The following is a 25,030-nucleotide window of genomic DNA, read 5'->3' as shown; positions in this document are numbered from 1 at the left end:
ATGTTTTGAAAATGAGTGATTTTTTTCAACTCAATACTTGCCTGCCATCGAGGCAGTAGATATAAGCAACTACCTTGTCCTCCAGACATCCTTCTACTCCAGAACATAAATGAAAGCATACAAAAGTATGAAGGCATACAACTTTTTTTTCCTGTGGATTAACCTAGCAACAAACATTAAACACTGCGGCGCCTCTCGATGTTAGCGTAGCGGTTGTTTACATGATTAGGTTAACCACTCTCAAAGGTCCGCCGAAATGCCACTAAAGACATGGATCATCGCGAAACAAGACGGAGAAGTCATTGCAGCTCATTGCAATTGCATGGCAGGGTAAGTTATTTACGTTCGCCTGTAAAGGCTTTGTAATTCGCTTTGCTATCGTTACATATTTTTGTTCAGTTACAGGGGTACAAACTCAAACAAACAAAGAAAAGAAAAAAACTATTTCTTTAACTTTACAATGTACAGAAGCAGCTAACGTTACATAAACATAGCCACATAAGTTGTATTAACGTACCTTGGACGAAGTGCTCACTGCACACATGAGCATTATCCGACTCGGCTCCTCTAAACCGCAGACGCAGGTTGTCCAGCATTTTTCAGTCAATTTCTTGCATTTTCCCCCTTGTGAACAACAACATTTGGTACACGATAAAAAGCTCCTTGTGGTTCCTCGGTTTGGTCGATTTGAGCAACCGTAAACTCTGCAAAACATAGGCATTTTGAGTTTGTGATAGTGCTTGTAGGCCCTATGCTAATAATTCTATGCAGAAAATCACTTCCTGCCCCCATCTGCATTTCGCGCCACACCAACGCAGTGACGTGACGCCATGTGCAAACAGGCATTGTGATTAATTGCGTTCATTTTTTTAACGCAATTGGATTTTTTAGTAATAAAAAGTGCCTTTATTTACCACATAGTTATGGATTAGTTAAGTGCTAATGGATGATGTGTGTCCTTAGACGTTTTTTCAAGGTTGTTGTGATGGTCTCAGCATGTGTGAAGGTTTTAGTCAGTGACTTTATACCCTTGTTTTTTTCCCACTGAGCTTGATTTTCGCAGCACTCTGTAATTAAGAAATAAATGCTGCATAAGGTCACTAGATCAAGGTCCATAAACAAGTTTAATGCCATACATACTTACAGATATAGCGTCACGGGAAACGCTGAGTGAGAGTGTAAACGATTAAAGGCAAAAAGTAAGAGTTAGTCTGACAGTTGAGATGTGGAGGACAGTTACATTTTTTTTAGATATTAATCTAATTGGCTGATTCTCAATTTAAGCCCTTATTTAACTAAGTGACATAAGTTGAGATAACAGACATCCCGATACTTACTCTAGAGCAGAACTCTGTGATTGGTATAATATATATAATTATGTATAATAAACTGTATATAATAACACATGGATAATGCTGCCATTCATTATAGGTTTTATCAAAAGACTTTACTGAAGGGAATGGAAATTTAAGAAAGTTTTGGAATAGGTAAGACCGGGGCTACTCTGTAAAATTTTATCTCCTGTTGTATGGACACTGAAACTCTCCAAGGAGCATCACTAGCATTATAAAAATAACATGTGAACACTGACAGCATGCCTCAATAGTGGGATATATTATCATACTATATGGGGCAAGTTGTTCCAATGGAACTTGCCACTAAACAACTAATGCAGATTTCATGTGAACATTGGGGGGTGATGGGGGAACGTTTCCACACCATCACGTGAAGCAGTATTTCACAATGGAATTGTCTGTAATTGTCTGTGTAGTTAAATGTTACGCAGTGTTCTGTTATCGGTATAAGATTTATAGTTCTACAGAAAGGAAAGGAGAGCTCAGAAATCCTGTATCTTGCAAAAGTTTCTAATGGGAAAAATGTGCTGTAAACTTTTTTTTTTTTTTTTTCAGTTCCCACAGGGGCATAAAATGTCAACAGAAAAAAAATTATTAACAGCGGTCATGACCCTGTGACCATACACATTTTTTAGTACACACTATCTGTTCTGTTGGAATTTCCTGTGAACTTGTTTGAGTTTTTCATTCACTGGTTTTGACTAATTGTCCATTCATTATTATTCACTGGATGTTCTGTTGAGTCATGGAATGAATAGCTAGGCAAATGTAATTGAGTTCATATTAAATCATGTGGTAAAAAAACTTCTCATCCAAGCTTTATCTGTAATTGAAAATTGCATGCTTAAAACACAAGTGGAGATTTCTGTGACTTTGTGTATCTTATAAAACCATTTGAGGACACATCACACTGTAAGCACGTCTATATTTTTTCATGAGATGACATCAGCAGTATCCCTTTTTACAATCCTCCACAAAGTGACAAAGACTAAGTTAAACACTCTGCTCAAAAACAGCCAATAAAAAGTCAAATAAAATTGTAACCATTTATAATAACAGTACATGAATAAGCATTAATTAATACCTGAATTAATAGTTACTTCCACATAAATTAATGATGAGTTAAGGAATTAAATAATCAGGAACTAATGAAGAGCTAACATTAACTGCAACGTGAGTCATATGAATTCATACATTAATAACGGTCACCTTAATTACATGTTTGTGCATGTTTGATAGTTAATGCATTAATTAATATTAGGGAATAAACTAAATCAAATACACTTTATAAGAAATAATGTGAAATACTTCAACTATAATTTAAGATGGTCATAATTTAAAACAATTGTGTCTTCAGTTTTACCACAAATGCAGGATTATTCTGCATTGCATAATTTACTTGTATCATCTTTATCAAATGTTGAACATATTAAAGGAATAGTTCTCCCATCATTTACTCACCCTCATGCCATCCCAGATGTGAATGATTTTTTTGTCTGCAGAACACAAAGGTTTTTAGAAGAATATCTGAATTTTAAATTCCAAAAACCACATAAAACAGCATAAAAGTAATCTGTATGATTTTTACATTTTTAGCTGTTTTCCTCATGGGGACCGACTGATTGTCCCCACAACGTTAAAATAATTCAGGTTGTACCATCCTTGTGGGGACATTTGTTCCCCACAATGTAGGAAATACCTACACACACACACAAACATACTTCAAAGCTGCTCTGTTGATGAAGACTGTGCTACTCTTGTTTAATTTTCTCATGCCCCCAATCACTTCAATCAGGTGTGATTGAAGTGATCTGCACATGGTGGAAACCAGCATCAACGAGGACCCCAGCTCCAGAGTGCCAATAGAAAGATCCTGTTCTCTGGTCCCTTACATGGGATTGCCATCCACTTTGCCAAGTGGATGGAAAATTACTGCTATCCACTTTCATCTATGTGTGTGAGAAGCCCAGTTTAATCAAATATAAACTGAAACTAAATTCTTGAATTTTGAACACACCAACTCTAACCAGCATTCCTAGAACTACAAGGGCAAGCAGGACTATACAAGCTTAAATGAGTTCTCACAATTAATTGAGCTTATTTTATGGGAATACAGAAAGTATTGCCCTCAAATGTACTGTTCTAGTGGAGCAGTTACATCAATCTGCCTTGTTGTCATCTTTTTAAAATGCTAATCTGTGTGACTAGAGCCTCCTGGCTTCTCATCGCCATGGTTGCACAGCGCAAGAGTGGCCATGCTGAACTAAACTACCCACAAGGCCTTTCTGAATGTTCTTGCGTCTCCCTGCCTTTCCATCCATCTGGAGCAACTAAAAAATTAATCTGAACTGTGGGGTACAGAAGGATGGAAAAAAATAAAATAAAAGAAATCTACACAAATGTAATACTCATAATGCACGCTTTTAGACTGCTTTTCATTGCTGTAGCAATGTAGATACTTCCCATTATTTTATTTACCTTTGAATGCAATACTGAAATGAATGCCTCCAGATCTAAACTCAAAAATTTCAAAAGCACCATGCATAGTGGAAAGCTTGGTCTTTATAACCCTGATATCTGAAAATATCCCCCTGTAAACAGCCATTATACGAATATTCATGGTTCAATGCATGTTAAGCTCAATTAAATTAATTTAGTGGCAGAATGCTGATTACCATAAAAATCGCGCCTCGTTTATTATAACTTACAATGGAAGTAATAGGGCCAGTACATAAACATTAAAATACACAGTTTCAAAAGTATAGCCACAAGATGTAAACATTATACGTGTATACGTAAAATAATTTTAGTGTGATAAAATTGCTTACTTTATTTATGTTAAGGTTTTTTTTGTTGTCATTAACCATATTTATTGATTCCATACTCAAAATAACACAAACAGTACATGAAAACATGGAATCAACTTTTATCAATATATGCTGCCCCCAACAAAAAAACATAAAAAAAGAAAAAGTGTTCCACATTTGAATTAATTACATATATTTAATCCAAACTGTCCCTCTCCACTCCAATTAACCAACAGAAAGAAAAAGGGTTCCACATATGAATTAATTACATATATTTAATCCAAACTGTCCCTCTCCACTGCTCCTCCCTGACATCCCTCTAGGAAGGCCAAATAAGTGCCCCACTTGTGCCCCACTTGTGCCAGAAGCACCCAAACTTCCCAGCCGTCTATGCAACATCTTTTCAAAAGCTGCCACTCTGCCCAACTCGATGCACCACTCATGAAATGAGGGCGCACCAGCCGGCTTCCATCCACCAAGAATCAAATTCCTGCCGATCATCACGCTGGTAAGGACCCAGTTTTTTATGTGTTTGTTCTCTATGTTAATACCTGCCCCATCACCCAAAATACAAAGTCTGGGGCAGAATAAAATCTGAGTGCTCAAAACCACACTTCTCAATCCATTCTGTCCAGCAGAAAGGGGACTTGTTAATGCACAATTTAGGGTTTAACCAAATACGTGTGGCATCGTTCAGTTAAATGTCCGAATTGAACACGCGGGAAACTTTTGTCCACACTAAATGCATGTGTGAGATAACGGGATGTGTCTTTACTTCTCCGGACTGCTTGTAAGAACGATTTTGCAATGGCAAGATATGGTCAAGGACCTCCTGTTCAATGAAGAGCCATGGAGGGACTCTCTCAGGTGGAAGCGACCAATAAGGGGAATAAAATATCAAAATCCTTAATGCCCTGTTTGGGCCACTGGAAGGCACCTGGCTGGAAATCCGTTACCGGGCAGTATGCTGTCAGAGCCAAAGCTTCAGATTTAGACCATGAACTCTTAGTTAAAAAAATTTAGAAAAGGAATTAATAATGCTGTGGAGGCATGGCATAGATCTAGTAGGGTTGGAGACGAATAACAAAATATCATCTGCGAAAAGCAAAAGCTTATGCACCACACCTCCCACCACCACCCCTGGAAATCATCCTCCTTTCTTACAATTCTAATGGTTCCAGGACAAGACAGAACAATAATGGGGAAAGAGGGAAACCCTGCCGGGTGCCCATAACCAGAGTTAAATGATCTGAAATTAATCCATTTGTTTGTACAGCAGCTACTGGGTGTCTATAAAGTAACTTAATCCAACCAATTAAAGTATTCCCGAATCTGTACATTTCCAAAATCTTAAAAAGATAATCCCATTCTACCACATCAAATGCTTTTTTGGCATCAAGTGAGATGGCAGCGACCAGAGTCTGGTCATTCGCCACTGACCATAGATCTAGTAGGGTCGGAGACGAATAACAAAATATCATCTGCGAAAAGCAAAAGCTTTTGCACCACACCTCCCAAGTGTAATGACTCCCCTGTTCTTACTTGGGCCAGCACTAAAGAAAACATGTCCACCCTATATTTTCCCAAATTTTTCAGCTTCCTGCAGGGAAAGATGCATTTCTTGAAGAAACACTATATCATATTTCCTATGTTTATGAAGAGAAATAACCTTCCTTCTTTTTATGGGGTGCCCCAACCTATTCACTTTCCACGTGGAGAGAGATAATTCACTCATATTAACAATTGACATTTGAAAAAAATAGATTGTGTCCAAAACAAGATTATAAAGACCACATTCCAACATTAGTGCAACAGTCAAACCCCGAACTTCCCCCAGAACCAAACAAACAGAAAAAAGAAAAACGTACTCATTAACCCCACGCACAACAGCGCCAACTGGCGTCCACCCCTCCAAATACAAACATTCCATGTACGTGCTACAAATTTGCCATCAGATTGCTCAAGTCCGGTGTTTCTATACAAATTTTGTGAGACAGAATTACATAATATAATCTATAAAACAAACTCCAGCCAATAGGCTGAATAAGCACAAAGAATGTGTAGATTCTTCCACATCCCAGAGGTGTGTTCCTTCACAAAAAATACTCCAGCCACTAGCAGAACCAGCACAAAAATACAAACAAAACATTCAGTTTCCTCGGGCAGTCGGCTGTTACATGACTGCAACAAATGACCCAATCACTCCAATGTCCTGCAAGAAATACTCCACAAAACAAACTCCAGCCAATAGGAGGCATAAGCACGAAGAACCTGCAGATTCATCCACAACACTGTCCCGAAGGAGTGCTGCTACACAAAACAAACTCCAGCCTCTAGGCTGAACCAGCACAAAAAGAAACAAAAAAGGCACTACTGAGTCAGGCTTACTTTGCTGCAACGTGAGTATCACACAATGACTTACTTAGTCCATTGACTCTATGAAGGACATGGCTTGTTGGGGATATTTAAATAATTTACGCCCATCCTTAGTATCTATTCTCAATTTGGCCGGGAACATCAGAGCAAAAGCGACCTTCTGTTGATGTAAGAATGTCTTGCATTCCTTGAATTGATCACTTTCTCTCTTGTCGAATTTGCAAAGTCTTGGAACAAGAAAATGCTGTGGTTCTTCCAAGAAAACTTTCACGAGATCTTTGGCCAGAATTTTTCGGGGCCTGTCTCCCTCAGCAGATCGCTTAGCCATGACCCTGTGAGCTCGCTTGATTTCCAGTTTATGGCCTGTTATATCAAGCAGATTTGGAAAGACCCCATCCAGGAATTTCACCATAGCTCGACCTTCTTCATCTTTAGGAATTCCAACAATTCGGACATTACATTCAGAAATTCTTGTAGAATCTCTTTCACCTCTCTGGCCAAATCGACTCCCAGGCTCGAGGCCTCCTTAATGGCATCAGCTTAAGCACGTAAGTGTCTTTTAATGTCTCCAGAGCCCAAGGATTTTGAATTCTTTGATATATTGTCTTCCTAGAACAGGTATGGATCAGGGTGTATCGAATATATCATTATATCATTAAAAGTATAAAAACTAGCAAAGTGCGCAGAGCTCACCATTCACACGTCCGTACCTTGCATGGTGTCACGTCTTATTTATGTTAAGTTAAATCCAATCCCTGAATTACAGGGTTTTGTTGTCACAACAACAACAAAGTTGTGATATAGTATATAACTTTTCATGTTAAAGTATAATTTTTGCGTCCTTTGACTAGACTTTTAAAACAGTGAGAACTATAATGTTTATGGACTTTATGCGCCAATATGTTTCCTTTTTAAAAAAAAAAGTTTTATAAAGGACAGATGAGTCTAAATACATTTTTGTGGTAATCGAAAAATCTTAAAAGGATAGTTCACCCGGGGGGCCTGGTTTGGCTACCACCCCTGGAGTGACCAAATTGGCCTGGTTGCTAGTGAGGGTCAGATGAGGTAACCTCCTCGTGGTCGCTGTAATGTTGTGCGTGGGTTGAAGGCGTGAAGCCTTTATATGCTTTTCAAGCTTCAGATTTTGGTACCCAACAGATCTGAAAAATTCTTCTAAAATTCTTTGTTTGTGTTCAGCAGAAGAAAGGAAATGTATTACACAATTGGAATGGCATGATGAAAAAATGTTGAGAGAATTTCCATTTTTGGCTGAAGTATCCCTTTGACTTGCATCGAACCTGGAACATTTCTTTAAGTTCTACAATATTTTTATGTTCATTTTAACAGCAGAAAATAAGGTCCAGTTTAACACAAAAAAGGACCTCACATCCACTTCTAACATGAGGTAATGTTAGGCAGACCTCTTTTAGGTCATAGATCATACGCTAATAAAATTTGTAACCCTATACTGGCTTGTGTTAAGCAGCGTTAATGGAGAAACATGACAGCCATGACTGAATGGATCCCGAATTAGCTTTTTTTTTCACCGATTTGTGCATGCTGGAGTCCACACTTTTAGCAAGCTGGTTTTTCCACAGTCAAACGTCAGATTTTTGTCAAACAATCCCTCTAAATGTACTTAATGTATTTTCGACATTAAGCAAACTTTATTGCATTTGTCTATTACTGTTGATAAGCATGAGTAAAAATCCCATTAGTGTTTAGAACCAGTACCAGTTACCCTATTGAACCCCTTAAGCTATAGTAAGATGGAATCTGGCTCATAAGCTGCACAGCTGGATCACCAGTCCATATGAATAAATAATATAATAACATTCATATACTGTAAGTCCATGAACGTTAAAGCAATGCTAATGCAGTTACTACAGATGCCATCTAACTTTTTCTCTTTTGTATTCTTAAGAAAAGCCAAGCAGAAAGTTTTTGTGTGAGTTGTGGTTTAAGCTTTTATTTATTTCCTCTCTCTGCTTCATTTGATGTTGTTGAATTCACATACTTTCTTTCATCTTCTGTCAGAACACGCAAGACTCATAAGGATTATCTTTTCAACAAATAGCTGAATAAGTGCACTCATATAAAGCCTGTCTGTGTGCCTGTTTGCTCATCTTGCCGCCACTCAACCTGGTCAACAGACACATTAAATTGAGCATTGAAGGATTCCTTCCAGATCAATAAAACTGCTGTTATATCCTGCAGTAATTGCTCTGATCACTTTGTCTAGCTGCTGAAGTGTTGTGCCTGCAACTCTAGTGTCGATATTCTTTAGAAAAATTTACTGCCGACCTTAATTGTTGATCAAAGGAAAGGGTAACAAACAGGGACCCAATTTTTTCCCCCACAGCAGTCAATGGCAGGAACTGAAAAAAGATACTGTCCATAAATGTTTCTTATCAGCCATGAAACTCTTGAGCAATATTTCTTGTACTCTACTTACTATTTAAAAACAATGTGCTGTATATAACAAAGTTATTATGTAGCTGTTTTTTCACTCATAAAATCATATACAATACTATATGAGATGAGCCAGTCCCTGTTTCTCAGTGAAACACTGCTTATCACAAAATGTAGAGATACATTGTGGTTCATATGTGTCTTGTCACATGTCAACTATGACAAATGTCATGCCAACTACCGATTTATGTTCTTAGTAAATGCTTTCTTACCAAAGCAACTTACAAGATCTTTTTGTAGAATAAAGGCCTTTACACATTGGACCTTTGTCTGCCAGTGAACTTTATATTATATTCACTGAAGTCAAACTCTATTTGAAGCATCCACTAATTTACACTCACTACTGTCCAGGACAAACATGTTTAGAAATGTTGCATGGACATCTGAAAAAAGTTAAATGCCTCTAATGTACAAATTTGCTTAGTGCTAGTTAATGTTTACCAGGTCTGAAATGTTTCCCTCCTTTTGGTTGAGTCTCAGCCAACAGCCCCTTTGCAGGGCTTGATCTGATAATGATGTGCATTTGTGTGTGTAATGGGCTGTTTTATCTCTGACAGGTTGTTTTTTACACCTGACATGCTTCTTTCCAAAACAGAATAGCATTTATCCTGTTGACATGCCTTCGTAATCATAGCAAAAATGAAGTCTGTTCTCTCTTGTGGGTCCTGATCTTTCATGAACGGGAATATCCCAAATGTCTTGATTAAATTAGCATCTTTGATTTCAGCTGCACAAATGATTCAGTTGATCCAGGGGGCTAGTTTTGCTCATCCTATAGGCAACCTTTTCTTTCTTTCTTTCTTTCTTTCTTTCTTTCTTTCTGTAAGTGATAGTCAGCTGCTTTTTGTCATGGCAACAGGTATCTGCGCAGATCATGCTATGGACTTGTTCTGGTTAGTTGACTGCAGACACAGGGGCTGTTCCCAAAGAGCGCAAGAGAACAGAACCACTGACTCACTCACAGCAAGGGGTGAGAGGGCAACATTTGCTCACTGATACAAAATGTGTGTGTCAAAACCAGTATCCAATAATTTAGAACAACATCTGCCTATATAGTTTGGTGGTTCTGCTTTTTTATGCTACCTTGTTCATATATTAAATGAAAGCTCTCACACTCAGGAATGCGACCATATGGTTAATTTTAAAATACCACAGTTCGAAAGACTTTCAAAGGAATCGCAAACTGAAATATGATTTCTGTAAGTCATCAAATACAAAAATATCTTATATTCACCGATCACTGTTGCTGTAATCCCCAAATAGCTTTTAGCTTAGGCAGTTTTTTACTTGTCGATGAGCTTGCTTGGCTGAATACTCTAATGCTATATCAGAATCAGAATCAGAATGAGCTTTATTGCAAAGTATGCTTACACATACAAGGAATTTGTCTTGGTGACAGAATCTTCTAGTGCACAAACAATACAACATCAAGACAGAGATTGAACAAAAATAAAAAGCGAATAGAAAATATAATAATATATAGAAATGCACAATAAGAGAATATATATATTTAAATTTAGGGTCTCTTACTCATTCTTTATTATTATTATTTTTCACATTTTAGAAAAATAGTAAAGTCATCCAAACTATGGAAGAACAGAAATGGAACTTTTTATGGAAGAACAGAAATGGAACTATATGAATTATGTTGACTAAAAATATATAAAAAAAAAAAATCATGTTATATTTTATGCTATGTTATATTTTAGCATCTGTAAAGTAGCTAGCTTTTGCCAAGAATTTTCAGAAATGTACTCCACATTTTCTCAACCATCTTCTTGAGGTATCCCCCTGGGATGCTTTTTAAAAGTATTGAAGGAGTTCCCATCAATACCGAGCACTTATTAGCTGCTTTTCTTAATTATTCGATCCTAGTCATCTATTTAAAAAAAACACATTTAAGTAAATTTTTTTGTTTTTTAATTAAATAAATTAATATGTGGGCACAATTATATTTTTTAACACAACAACAAACAACAGACACTCAACTTACTAAAATCACATTTGCAGAACTCCCTTTGAATGCTTCTAAATATAACGTTACTTTACAGTGATAAGTTATGATCAGACTAATGGTTTGACTAATATTTTAAGATTTTATTGTTCTTCGAAGTAACACAATGCAACCAATTGTGGTCTACTAAAATACAAGTACACTGGCCGGAAGATAATTATATAATAATATAGAAGGTCCAAGGTACCAGCTCAAGAGAACACCAATTACCATAATGTTGTCTTCAACAATATACAAAAATGTATAACAAAACAACAGCTACACTAAATAGCTAAGACTTCTGTAAATTCTGAATAAAAACTTTTGTACATGTCCCCATAAAGCCCTAAATGCATTGCCCAAGCATACATTCTTACAGTATTTAAGGGCTTATCTGTATTTCACCATTTTAGGATCCCATAATGCAGGGCAATTCTGTTATTTTACTAAATAAAATTTCTGGGGGGAAAAAATTCAATGACACTGCTGCACAGGCTGAATTGTACTTTTTTTTTTGGACAGCGGTGTGAAGGCTGCAGGACTCAAGGGGTAGATTTGGCTTGAACATTGGTGGGGGTTACAGAATGAAGAATTTACATGTTTCCATTGATCATGGTATAAATGTTGTTGGTTTGGGGAAGGGGGGGTTGTACTTTCTTGTTTTGATTATGGGGGGCTAAGTCTTGTTGTGTTTGTGTTGTGTTAAGCATGACTTCATGTCAATTTAATTAATGTCATAGATGTGATTTTTATCCATGTTTAGGACACTACTTTCAAATTGTTGACAGTTGGTTGTTGAGAGAACAGGCGCCATTTTAGATCCTAATGTATACTCAAGAGACACATTAGCTGGAACTTGTCATTGGACTCCTTCGCTGCCCAGATCTGCCAATACAAAGAGAGTGAGGGAGAGTGAGAGAAAGCTAGTGACGACAGGCTGAATGGACTGTCTGTCTCTATCTATATCCTGTCACCTGGTCTGACCTTCTCAATTGATACTGACCTGTTTGTCCTCTGGGTATTTTTTAAGGTTAATGAACAGACAGATGGATGGATGTCCATATTTGCCATTATCCTTGACTCATTTTCCTCATTATATCGGTTGAGCTGCAAAAAAGTTCTTCAATTTCAGAATTGCATCATGTTGTGTTCATTACCATGCACAAACACACACACACACACACACACACACACATGTTGGTCTACCTATCATTATGAGGACTTTCCATAGACATAATGATTTTTATACTGTACAAACTATAGATTCTGTTACCTCAACCTAACACAACCCCTAAACCTATTTTTACATTTTCAATAAAACATCGTTTTAAACATATGTTTTTTAAGCTATTTCAATTATGGGGACACTAGAAATGTACTCATAAACCACATTTATAGCATAATACCCTTGTAATTACCAGTTTGTAACCTAAAAAATGGTCCTTGTAAACCACATAAACATGCCCACACACACACACACACACACACACACATTGGTGTGGCTATCCTTATGAGGACTCTCCATAGGCATAATTATTTTTATACTGTTGGAAGGATATATTTGAACCCTACCCCTAAACCTAACCCTCACAAAAAACTTTCTACATTTGTAAATTTTCATAAAAACATAATTTACTACTTTTTAAAGTGATTTGAATTATGAGGACACTACAAATTTCCTCATAAACCACATTTATAGCATTATATCCTTGTAATTGCCAGTTTGTAACCTAAAAGAAATGTCCTCATAAACCACCCAAACACACACACGCACGCACACACATAGTGGCTGTTAGAGTAGGTCTTCTGTAATTACACCCCTCCTGCAAATGACTGTCTGGTGTGGAGTCAAGTTCACACACACTCTCTCTCACTCTCTCTCTCACACACACACACACACACACACACACACACACACACACACACACACACACACACACACACACACACACACACACACACACACAGACTCTCTCACTCTCTGTGATCACTTCACTGATTTTATCAGAGCCAAGGACGTAACCATGTCATGAACATTTGGGGGAACAAACCATTTTGAGGAGGTGGGGTCACGGGTGTTGAGGTCATAAATATAATGGTCCTCTGTGGTCCTTTAATATAGTAAAGGCACTGAATGCAATTATTTTCTGAATAAAGGCTTGAAATGCAATAAAGGCTCAACATGTTATCATTTTTGGTACATGTATTTTTAAAGTTCACACAGTACAAGACAAACACTGTGTCTGCATTACAAGCAATTTGCCTGTTTCAGTCATCTTTTCTTTCCTTTTTTATGCAGGCCTTAAAGAAAAGATGAATATAATTTGAATTTCTTTTAGTCATTAATGTATCTCTAAAATGACATGACTGTATCAGCTGGCTAGCAAAAGGAAAATACACAAAATTATTTACTGCCCTTAAGTTGTCCCTCATTGTTTTCTCCTCCCAGTAGAATCTTAAAGGGTACCTATTATGGCATTTAAAATGTTCCTAATATTGTTTTGGGAGTCCCCAACAACAGTTTTACATGCATGCAATGACAAAAAACACTTTTGTTGTCTTATAATATGCATTTATGTTTACCTGATTTGCTCACCGACTCCCAAATGATTCGTTCAACGACTATTTTCCTCAAGAATCCTAACGCTGCTCTTTTCCAGACAAAAACAGTTCATGTTGACCACTGCTGTCAAGGTCCAAAGAAAAATATCATAAAAATAGTCCATACTAAACATAGCTGTTGTATGACCTCAGAAAGCTTGGTATGTAGTGCACTTATCATATGGACTACTGGTATGATGTCTTTATACTGAATCTTTAATAGTACTTTGTAGTATCTGTCCTTTATGAAGTTTGACCGCTACTGCTCACTATGAACTGTTATTCTATGGAGTGCTGCTTAAAATATACATTTTTATGTTCCAATAAAAAACTCGGCATATGGGTTTTGAATAACATAAGGGTGAGTAAATGACTGAGTAAAAGTACATTTTCCATTTTTAGGTGAACTACTGCTTTAACTGGTGGCTAATTTTTTAGCACAGACCTGACAAGAGATACTCAAAATAAAACAGTCTCTTATAAAAGTAGACATTCAGAAAATCTTAAATTGATTTTAAATGATTACCTAATAATATTTGCATTAAGTATATATGACACTGTCTTTGCCAAAACCTAAAAGCACAAAAGAAGTCACAAGTTAGGTCTCACCATGTTCTAGTTCTGATCCGGGTGATAACACTGTGTTTTTTTATAGAGAATTTTCTTAGACAATGTCAAGAGAGTTTTCTAAAAAGCTACTTCAAAATGCCAGATTATCACATTCATTCAATTCCTTTACAATACACAGACATTTGTGCTTTGTCTTAAGTCTGATTTGCTGAAAACTACTCTGTTAAGGTTTTCACATTCACTGGAATGACATACAAATCACGTACTGGATGTACCTTCAATTTAAAATGGTGAATAGTTTGCACCCTTGGAAATGAATGTCTGTCAGTACAACATTTCAATCATAAAACACGGGTCAAATATTGCATGTTTAGTTAGATACTTACATATCACATCATGACACAAACACTCTTAACCTGAATTTCTTGATGATGTGTGGGGCTGGGTTCCTGGATAGCATCTTAAACTTGATTCCTGACATCATAAATTTGATTGGCTATCTCATATGACATTGACGGAGCAGTGCAGTTGAACAGCAACAAGGATATACATTTTGGAGGGTGCAATCTGGCCATCTCTGATTATTGGGGGGACTTGTCCCCCTCAAAGTATATTGTGATTACGGCCCTGATCAGAGCTAATGAAGCATTTTGTTTTCTAATCCGTATATCTTTTCCCCTTATTTGTGGGTCCTTCCCTCGCTTGTCTATTTTTGAATGATCTTAAATCTACAGTAGTCTCACATGAAATCTGTTCCCTACGAAACACCCTGTTTAGCTCTGTTCAATAACAAATGAATTATGGAAATATAGAATGTTTCTTCTGTTTAAATTTTAACAATTCACGAGAAACCACTTCTGATGGTTTGCAATGGCATGACTCAAAATGCAAAGAGTTGACAGTACAGATAGATTAAATGCCATAAATATACTAATGCATCAATATCGACTCACACATAAACATCAACACACACACATGCCTTACTGCTAATTCCTATCTAAATGTCCAAAATTGACACTTTATGCTGAGCTAATCTCATTATGGTATTGATGACTAAGTCAGTTCTGGTAAAAGGAATGGGAGTACCAAATCTATTTGGGCTCCTATCTCTTAGGAAGGAAATGCAGTAGATATCTTCTTTGCTCCACAGAATCAGAATATGTGTGTTGTGTACTGTATGCAGGGGAGGGAATTATGAGGAAACACAAGGCTAAATTATTTCTCATGACTTTTTACTTTTCTGAATCTAATGAGACAGCATTTTACTTCTGTGAGAACAAACTTTGCATTAAAAGATGTAGTACTTACAACTAAACAAATCACAACCAGGTTAAAAATGAACAATTGTCATGCACCAAATGAGAATAAAAATTGGCTATCTAGTTGCTTGCCAGTGGCTAGTCAGAAACGTGATGAACAATTTAAGACACTCAAACCATTTGTAAAAGAAAAATATTTCTGATAACTTTTACCTCAAAAGTACCACAGACATTTCTTTATAATGCCTAGATGAGTTTGTTTCTCTCTATTTCTCCACATGATCTGCATTTGATAAACTGCTTTAAACCACCCAAAATGTTTTTCATATTTTTGTGTCAGTGCTGTTTCACTGAGAGATGAAGACTCATCTTATACTTGAAGTGACACACTATTTGTAACTAAAAGGAATATCTAGATAATTACAGTAAATGGTCATAATGGGATTATAGTAATGGTATTATAATTGTAATTATTTTATTATTTATTTATTTGTAAATAATGCAAAATACAGTTTCATGGCCAATTTAGAAATATTTATGGTAGTGAAATTTTCACTTGCCATTGTCAGTTGAAAAAAGCTCATTTTTCTCTCTTTCCTCGGTCTGGTTGCAGTGGTATTTGTGTGCTGCTCTCAAGATGTTTTTCGTCAGTTGATGGTGAACTTCCGCAGGGCAGGTCTCCCTCAGGAGGAGTTTGTCTTCTTCTACATTGACATCTTTGGACGTAGTTTGCAGTCCCAGCCTTCTCAGCCGTGGGTGAGAGGGGACCCAGACGATGCCCTTGCAAAGGAGGCCTTCCAGGTGATTAAAACCCTGCAACAGGCAAATAGTGATTATGATAGATAAAGAGCTAGACAGGCAGATATATATATATAAATAGAGACATAACTGCTAATCAGGCTAGTGGTATGTCAAAACAGAGTGTGGTTATCAGCTGTCCTTTTCAAAGCTACCTTTTCAAACCTTTTAAAGTGCCATATCTATACAGTAAGCCATCCTAGGAATGCATACACACACACACACACACACACACACACACACACACACACACACACACACTCCAGAGACATAATTCATTTTATACTGTATGAACTATAGATTATGTCCCCTAACCCTTTCCCCTAAACCTAACCCTCACAAAAAACATTCTGCATTTTCAAAAAACATTGCGTAGTATGTTTTTTTAATTGTTTTGAATTATGGGGACACTAGAAATTATTATTATTATTATTATTATTATTATTATAACCTTTATTTAACCAGAAAAAACCTCTCTGAGATCTTTTACAGGAGTGTCCTGGCCAAGATGGACATCAAATAATTCAAAAAAGAAATACACAACCTAATTTACATAAATTAAAACAGACATTAACATTACTAAAAACACTTACAAGTCATTGATTCATCTCAAGTTGATGAATAATAAACTTAAAATGTTCCATAGACACCACGTTTTGTAACTTCAGTTTCACTTGAAGAGAATTCTAGTCAAAAGGAGCTGCATACCTAAAAGCTTTTTTTCCTAATTCAGTTTGAACACGGGGAACGGAAAGAATATAACAATTCTGTGAACGAATGGAATATTTCCCAACACTGTTCCGTTGGATCAAACAACAGATATACGAGGGCAAAAACCCCAAGATAGCCTTGTAAATAGTTGTATACCAATGCATTTCTCTTCTAGTTGACAAAGAGGTCCAAGCTACTCTATTATACAGTGTACAATGATGTGTTGAGGGTTTACAATTCAATATAAATCTTAAAGCACGATGATACATAGCATCCAAAGGAGAAAGAAGATGGAGCAAATTGATACACAACATCCCCATAATCAAGTATTGGTAGGAATGTAGCAGAGACAAGTTTATTTCTTACATTAAATGAAAAACAGAGCTTGTTTTTGAAATAAACCCCTAGCTTTGTTTTCAGTTTTTTCTTTAGCGGAGTAATGTGAGAACTAAAATATAGTTTATCGTTGATAATAATACCAAGGTATTTAAACTCTTTCACTAACTCAATCACAGTTCCTTTCAAAGACTGAAGAGAAGTAAGATTATTTACTATTACTATTAGAAATGTCCTCATAAACCACATTTATAGCATAATACCCTTGTAATTTCCAGTTTGTAACCTAAAGAAATTTCCTCGTAAACCACCCACACCCATCCACACACACCCATGCACACACAAATGAATCATCCTTAGTTTTATGAGTTTCTCCAAAGATGTGGTTCAATGGTTTTTACCAGATGCACAAGGATTTGATATGATGGAGGAGAGAGACACTTTCCATAATTTCTGTAGCTTATCATCAGAGGTGTTGTGCTGGTCTCTTGAGCCTTAAAAAACCTCAGAAAATCTCCTCAGCACACACATAGACTTAGACACCCCCTACATACTTGCTCTTATTTCTTGTCAAATTAATGCACAGATAATTAAAAAATTATATTTATTGCGTACTCTTACATATTTATACTCTGTGTTTCTTATTAGACATTCAGAAAAAGCTTCAGAAAATGTTAATTATTTACTGCTCTGTTTTAAGTGATATTTTAAGTTTTTTTGTGAGTAACAGACTACAGAAAAAAATTGCACATGTTTTCAGCCAATGACTGGGTCTTGTGAGTCACAGTTTTATTTCTACAAAAAAAAAAAAAAAAAAAATCTTCCATGCTTCCGTATTTAAACCTCTGAATGTTTTATATACCTTTGGAGAAATTTTACACTGGATAGTTATTTTTAATAAAAACTGATAATTACAAGGATTCATACCTGTAAATACAAATCTACCTCAGCATTATCTATAAAAGCATTTTTAAAAATCTTCATTCAGTAATAATAAACGACTGTGATTGGCCCCTCCTGGCCTTCGCTGAGAAAATAAACAGGTACAACTTGATACCGCCATCAGCGCTAGAGGGGGATTGTGTTACACTAGTTGTGAAGAGGGGGGACTCAGTTTAAAAAAATGTTTTGTCTAATTATGACAGACTCACATTTGCAAGGTATCTCATTCTAAATTATTCTCAACATTGATCATATATAAACAAAGACAGAGTACTTGAGTAAGTAAAAAAAAAAATCTAACTGTTAAATAATTGTTTGACAGTTTTTCAGTTTTTACAGATACATGCAGCTCATCTGATTGCAATTTGTTAAGGCCTCTATTTCAGACATAACCCTGTAAATATCTTGTGTGATGATAATTGTATATTTTGCTTCTTAGAGTGTGAAGATTTTGACCTACCTAGAGCCCCAGAATCAAGAGTACAAAGAATTTGTCACTAATCTAAAATCAGATGCCAAAAGGATGTTCAACTTCACAGTGGAGGATTCTTTGGTAAGACAGATTATTGTTCAATGTTTGTTTCTACATCTTTAACTGAACTTTCTTTTACATAAAACTGTGAATACTATTCTAGTTTTAATAATTTGTATTAATGTGACTTTCTGCCAAGACTCCACTGTGCTCGCCATCTTTTCTATCTTCTCTAACAATTACTATTTGTTTTTGTCTCATTAGCATCTCTGTGTGCCTCCATTACAACCAGGGCTCTTTCATAAAAATGCTTGAAGCTACTCACCTGCTCAGAATGAATAAATAAATGTTTTTTTTTCTTTGCCAAAGTGCATTACATATGTTCCCCTTCTGTCACTCACTCGACGTTGTGTTGAATTAAGTGACACAAGGGGTCTTCCTTGGGAGCCTCGAGTACCTCTGAACTTGAGAAAAGCCCAATGAGAAATTGGCAGACAGAATTTGCATGTTCCGCCCCCGGACATACTGGTATAAAGGGAAGCGGGCATGTGTCTGTCAGTCAGATTTTTTCTTCGGAGCCGAGCGGTTGTGCATCAGCAAGCTGAGTCTCACTACTGTTCCACTCATCTCTGTGGCAGAGCACTGCTGTTGGATCTACGGCTAAATTAGTTTTTTTTATTTTCACTAACAAAAGAGCAATACACAGCAGGCGTTGAACGTACTTTTCAGGACGCGTCTTTTTAAAGATGTCTTTCCGCCTGTGGAAAGGAACTGTGTAGTTCCTGATGCGGTTGATTTTTCTCCACTTCTGACAGTCATAAGAACTGCCTTGCGTGCCTGGGCTGCGATCACATGCAGGCAGCGTTTTATGAATGTTTCATGTTCTCAGTGCGACGTTACGGTCGCAGCTTTCTTTCCTCACGAGAGAAAGCCACTTCTTCCCACAGGATTGAGGACGACCCGGCTGGCGATGAAGGCGCAACACAACCGCAACACAACGATGGCAACCGCACCACATCAGTGGAGACGCTGTCGCAACAGGTTTCGCCCAGTGGAGAGTGGAGGCTCCACCCACAGATGGTCCAGCTGATTTGGGGCTGATTTGGCATGGCACAGTTAGATCTCTTTGCCTCCCAGGACAACACTGGTACTCCCTGACAGAAGCCCCTCTCGGGACAGATGCGTTGGCACACAGCTGTCCCCGGGGGCTGCGCAAGTACACATTTCCACCAGTGACCCTTCTTGCACTGATGCTGTGCAAGATCAGGGAGGACGAGGAATAAGTCACCTTGATGGCTCCATATTGGCCCACCCGGACTTCTCGGATCTCACGCTCCTCGCGACAGCATCTCCCTGGCAAATTCCCCTGAGGAAGGACCTTCTTTCTCAGGTACGGGGCACCCTCTGGCATCCGTGCCCAGACCTCTGGAACCTCCACGTCTGGCCCCTGGATGGGACGTGGAAGATCTGAATGACCTACCACCTGCAGTTGTAGACAAGATCAACCAAGCAAGAGCTCCCTCCACCAGGAAACTTTACACCCTGAAGTGGCGCTTGTTCGCGAATTGGTGTTCATCCCGATCTGAAGACCTGCAGTTCGGTCAGTGCTTTCATTCCTGCAAGAGAGGCTGGAGGGTAGGCTGTCCCCCTACACCTTGAAGGTGCATGTAGCCGCTATAGTGGCCCACCACAACGCAGTGGATGACAAGTCCTTGGGTAAGCACGACTTGATTATCATGACCCTTGGAGGTGCCGGAGGCTGAATCCTCCCCGGCCAAGCCTGTTCCCCTCCTGGGTTCTCTCAGTGGTCCTCTCGGGCCTTCAGAGACCCCCCCACCCTTCGAGCCGCTTGACTCAGTTGAGCTCAAGGCCCTCTCCTTGAAGATGGCCCTCCTGATAGCGCTAGCTTCCATCAAGAGGGTTGGGGACCTGTAACCTTTCTCTGTCAGCGACACTTGCCTGGAGTTTGGTCCGGCACATACTCACATTATCCTGAGACCGCGACAGGGCTACGTGCCCAAGGTTCCTATGACCCTCTTCAGGGACCACATTGTGAACCTGCAAGCAAGCTGCCCCGGGAGGAAGCAGCTTTTTGTCTGCTTCGGTGGACGGCAGAAAGGGAACGGCATCTGCAAACTGAGGCTACCCGCTGGGTCGTCGATGCCATTTCCTTGGCCTTCCAAACTCTGGCCATGCGCGCCCCCTTGCGGGTTTGAGCACACTCAATGAGAAGTGTGGCATCCTCATGGACACTGGCCAACGGCACCTCCCTAGCAGACATCTGCAGAGCAGTGGGCTGGGAAACACTTAATAACTTTGCGAGATTTTACAGTCTCAGGGTTGAGTAGTTTTCGTCCCGTGTTTTGTCAGGTCCGAGCCAGTAGAACTCGGTAATGTGGAACAACCAACCAGGTGTTTTGCTTGCACCCAGTGCCCTTCAACAAGTTGATCCAGTACGCTTTCTCTCCCAGCCACTAAGCATCATTTCCTGGATGTTCTTCCTCCCTAGCCTTCTGGCCTGCGAATTCAGCAGAGCAATTTGCAACCAGACCCACTATGAACCACAAGTGTTTTGTACTGGGGTAGGGCTCCACAGGCTTAATTCCCTCTTCAAACTACTCCCTGTGATTTATTTTCCGCGGTACGGTCCCCCTGTCGGTGGACCCACGTCTCCCTTGGGCAGTCCCACTGTCCCCGGTCGCCGTGTTTGTAGAGCTCCTCCCTCATCAGGCAGGACATTCCACCACGCTGTTCCCACATGCGGCTTCACATCCCACGTTGTGTATTTGTCACATGTCACCTCCCCCATTCTTGGCAGGATGTGGCCTCCGCAGGGTCTTTTCCCCCTGAAAGAATAGGATCAGGAAAGATTGCATTCTCCGACACATTTCATAGTGTTAAGATAACCCCAGCAGCTTCACACTCTAAGAGAAAAGGCCGCTGCTGCCGGGCTTGCTCCCACGCTAGTCATGTAGCACCTGTTCCCCCCTCAGGGGTGCTGGGAACCTAAGGTCTGTATATGACACCTTTTCTGGGGGCGTTGGGGAGGGTTACGTGCAGCCGATACAGTTGCTTCTAGCATGCAGCAGCCTGCTTGCACCTGTGCCAACAGTTCCCGTAACACGGTCTAGCGCATGCCGCTTTTGAACTGGACCCCTTGTGTCACTTCATTCGACACAACGTCGAGTGAGTGACAGAAGGGGAATGTCGCGGTTACTGTTGTAACCTCCGTTCCCTGAGTGAGGGAACGAGACGTTGTGTCCTTCTGCCACGACAGTAGACCTACCACTGTAAACGGCTGTACCTCATTCTCGGCTCCTCAGTGCAAAAACCTGACTGATAGACAAATGCCCGCTTCACTTTATACCGTATGTCCGGGGCCACAACATGCAAATTCTGTCTGCCAATTTCTCATTAGCCTTTTCTCAAGTTCAGAGGTACACGAGGCTCCCAAGGAAGACCCCTTGTGTCACTTCATTCGCCACAACGTCTCGTTCCCTCCCTCAGGGAACGGAGGTTACAACAGTAACCGTGACGTTTACATCCTTTTCTGTCATAGTCATCTATTCAGTCTATAATAGATACAAACAGGCTGCAGTAGCACTTTTGTGCTCCCTCTCTTTCACTCTCTCGCCAAACATGCTAATTTGGTAAAGGTTGAAAACAATTATATATCTTTCTGTGATATATAAGAAATGAATGTGCTGTTTACCAATTCAGCTGTCATCTGCATAGAGTTAATCAAAAGACCCCCAGTCTGAATTCCCATGCACTTACATCAATTCCTGTTAATTAATGAACTAGCTCATTTGTGTGCCTTCTGATGTACTAGATGTACACTTTAGTGTGAAATTTAATCTTGGCTTCATATGCATTCATGAAACCACCTCCATGAGTTCTGCTCAAAGTTATGTCTATGCCCTTGCCCATTTATTGTTATGCAACTTAGTTCAGTCTGAGCTCTTGAAGTTTAAAGAATTCAATGCCAGCCTCTGGGCTTGATTATACTCATGCTTAATCACTGTGATTAACATTGAGGTATGTTTCTGAGAAAACCCCTATAGGAATTTTCACAGTTCTCTCCCTGACGTACATGCAGTATGAGCACGTCTGATTGTGTTTATTTGTCTGTGACTGGGTAGATTTTCCCCTCAGCGTTGATTCTAATTGAGAGACCTATGTTTAATAAGTCTGAGATTGTCTCAGTCTAACCAGTCTCAAGTGTTTTTCTGGGTCCTTCCCTGTTCTCATTAGTGAGTGACAGGGGGCATGAGTAGTGCAAGTTTTTTGAATTATGAAAGTAAAAACTCTTTATAGTGAGTATGCCTTAAAAAGCAGCTCCCTCAGATCTCTTTAATTTGCAAGCAAATGAAACTGTGGGGGTAAAATTGTCTTAATATATAAGAGAAAATATTAAAAGATGAAGATTCTGGATTGAACTCCAGAAGGCTGAGGAAGCGCTTTACCTTTGTGCAATCTGATAAAACACTTAAATTTTTTCCTTCATTTATGACATATGTTTGCTTAAGGAATTGCACAAAACAAACATTTCATAAGATCAGTTTAGAAAAACCAATAGAACAATAACAAGCTCAAAGAAAATGCATCTAATAAGTCCTGCATCTGTGGATGCTGAACATAGATTGGTAATTCTGATCAAATCTTGTCACAAAAGAAATTATGTTTATAGTGAAAATAAGAAATAACTTGCAGTCCCTTACTTATTTTCATTGTCAGTCAGCCAGCCAGTCATTGTCGCAAAATAATCGCTTTCAGGATGATACAAGCCTGACATGAAAATATTGTATTATGAAATAAGAAAAAGAGAGCAAAGTGATATAAGAGAGATATGAAACTAGCATAGTGTGGTAGATTTGTTGCCAGAGACAAGAGTAAAATATACAGTTTTGCAGTCAGGTGGGAAATATTTCAGCGCAGAATGCTATGGCAAACCCTTTTGAATTTAAAACATTCACAGGTTATGAATTGTTGATATAAACAATTAAATTAAACTAATTCTTGATTTCAGAAATTTTATTTCTACTAGTGAAAATGTCAATTCTTGATATCAGTTTACATTTGCACTAGTAAAAAGGTTAATTCATGATATAAAAAATGGCATCCCCACTCGCAGAAATGCACATTCTTGATATAAAAAAATGAAATTTCCACTTGTAAAAACTGTAATTCTTGATATCTGTAATTGCTTTTTCACGAGTAGAATTTCACAATATTCTTTGGCAAGCCGAATTGATTTTAATCATTCACAGGATAGGATTTATTGATATCAACGATTACATTTTCACTAGTTAAAATGCTACATCTTGATATCAGGAATTGAATTTCTACTAGTAAAAATGCCAATTCTTGATATCAGTTTACATTTGCACAAGTAAAACCTTGAATTCATGATATAAAAAATGGCATCCTCACTCGCAGAAATGCACATTCTTGATATAAAAATTTCAATTTCCAATAGTTGGTTCCAATCTTGATATCTATAATTGCATTTTCACTAGTAAAATTTCACAATGATCTGCCATTTACTCCCATTCAAAACCCAGTTACAATTATATCTACAATTATTTATTTGCTATTTGGAATTCCAGTTTCCTACTAGGAAAAATTATTATTTTTTTATATCAATGATTAAATTGCAACTAGTGGAAATGCTAATGTTTTTATATCAGTTATTTGGTTTTTACTAGTGGCCATGTCAATTTCTGTTATCTGTAATGTGATTGTAACTATTAAGAAAGCCTTTTAGATATATTTAATTAGTCTTCGATTTACTGATATCTAAAATTATTTTACAGATATCTATAATATCTATAAATTTAACATGTTGAAACATATTTACAAATATAAAAAAATTGCATTTCCACTAGTTAATAATTAATTATTTTAAAAATGATAATTTTACTTGTAAGAAGTACGTAGTTGATGCTGTATGTGTGTTACGAACACTGAGAGCGCCTCCCCCTCCAGTCATCGGAGATCTGATTCACCGGAGTATTGACCGCTAAGACTACATTTCCCATAAGCCCGCATACCTAGGTCTGATTACTCCTCAGCTGTTCCCTGTTTCCCACGCTCTATATAAACTGTTCAGTTCATTCTCTCTTTGTGAAGTCTTGTTTGCTCCGGCGACTCTACCAAGCAAGTTTATCTCCAGTTTACATTCTAGTCATTCTGTGTACCATTCCTGCCTGTTGATTAGACCCTGCTAGTTTGCTGCCTGCCTTGTTTATCTCTTGCCTGCCCAGTTCTACGATTGTTTGCTGCCTGCCCTGATCTCTGCCTGTTCTTGTTACTCTTCTGCCTGCCTTCTACATTCT

General features: G+C 38.2%; 1 protein-coding gene across 1 annotated transcript in view; it reads left to right on the top strand.

Moving 5' to 3' along the window:
* The window catches only part of LOC127656493 (atrial natriuretic peptide receptor 1-like), a 65,905-nt gene that overhangs the window by 10,728 nt on the left and 30,147 nt on the right, over nucleotides 1–25,030 (top strand). Inside the window, exons 4-5 of the mRNA XM_052144841.1 lie at nucleotides 16,047–16,234; nucleotides 18,660–18,773. Of these exons, the coding sequence (XP_052000801.1) occupies nucleotides 16,047–16,234; nucleotides 18,660–18,773 (302 nt within the window). The remainder of the gene's footprint in view (nucleotides 1–16,046; nucleotides 16,235–18,659; nucleotides 18,774–25,030) is intronic.

The sequence above is a fragment of the Xyrauchen texanus genome, chromosome 15, assembly GCF_025860055.1.
Source record: "Xyrauchen texanus isolate HMW12.3.18 chromosome 15, RBS_HiC_50CHRs, whole genome shotgun sequence".
NCBI classification, from domain to species: Eukaryota; Metazoa; Chordata; class Actinopteri; order Cypriniformes; family Catostomidae; genus Xyrauchen; species Xyrauchen texanus.
This window is presented reverse-complemented; position numbering and strand designations above follow the sequence as displayed.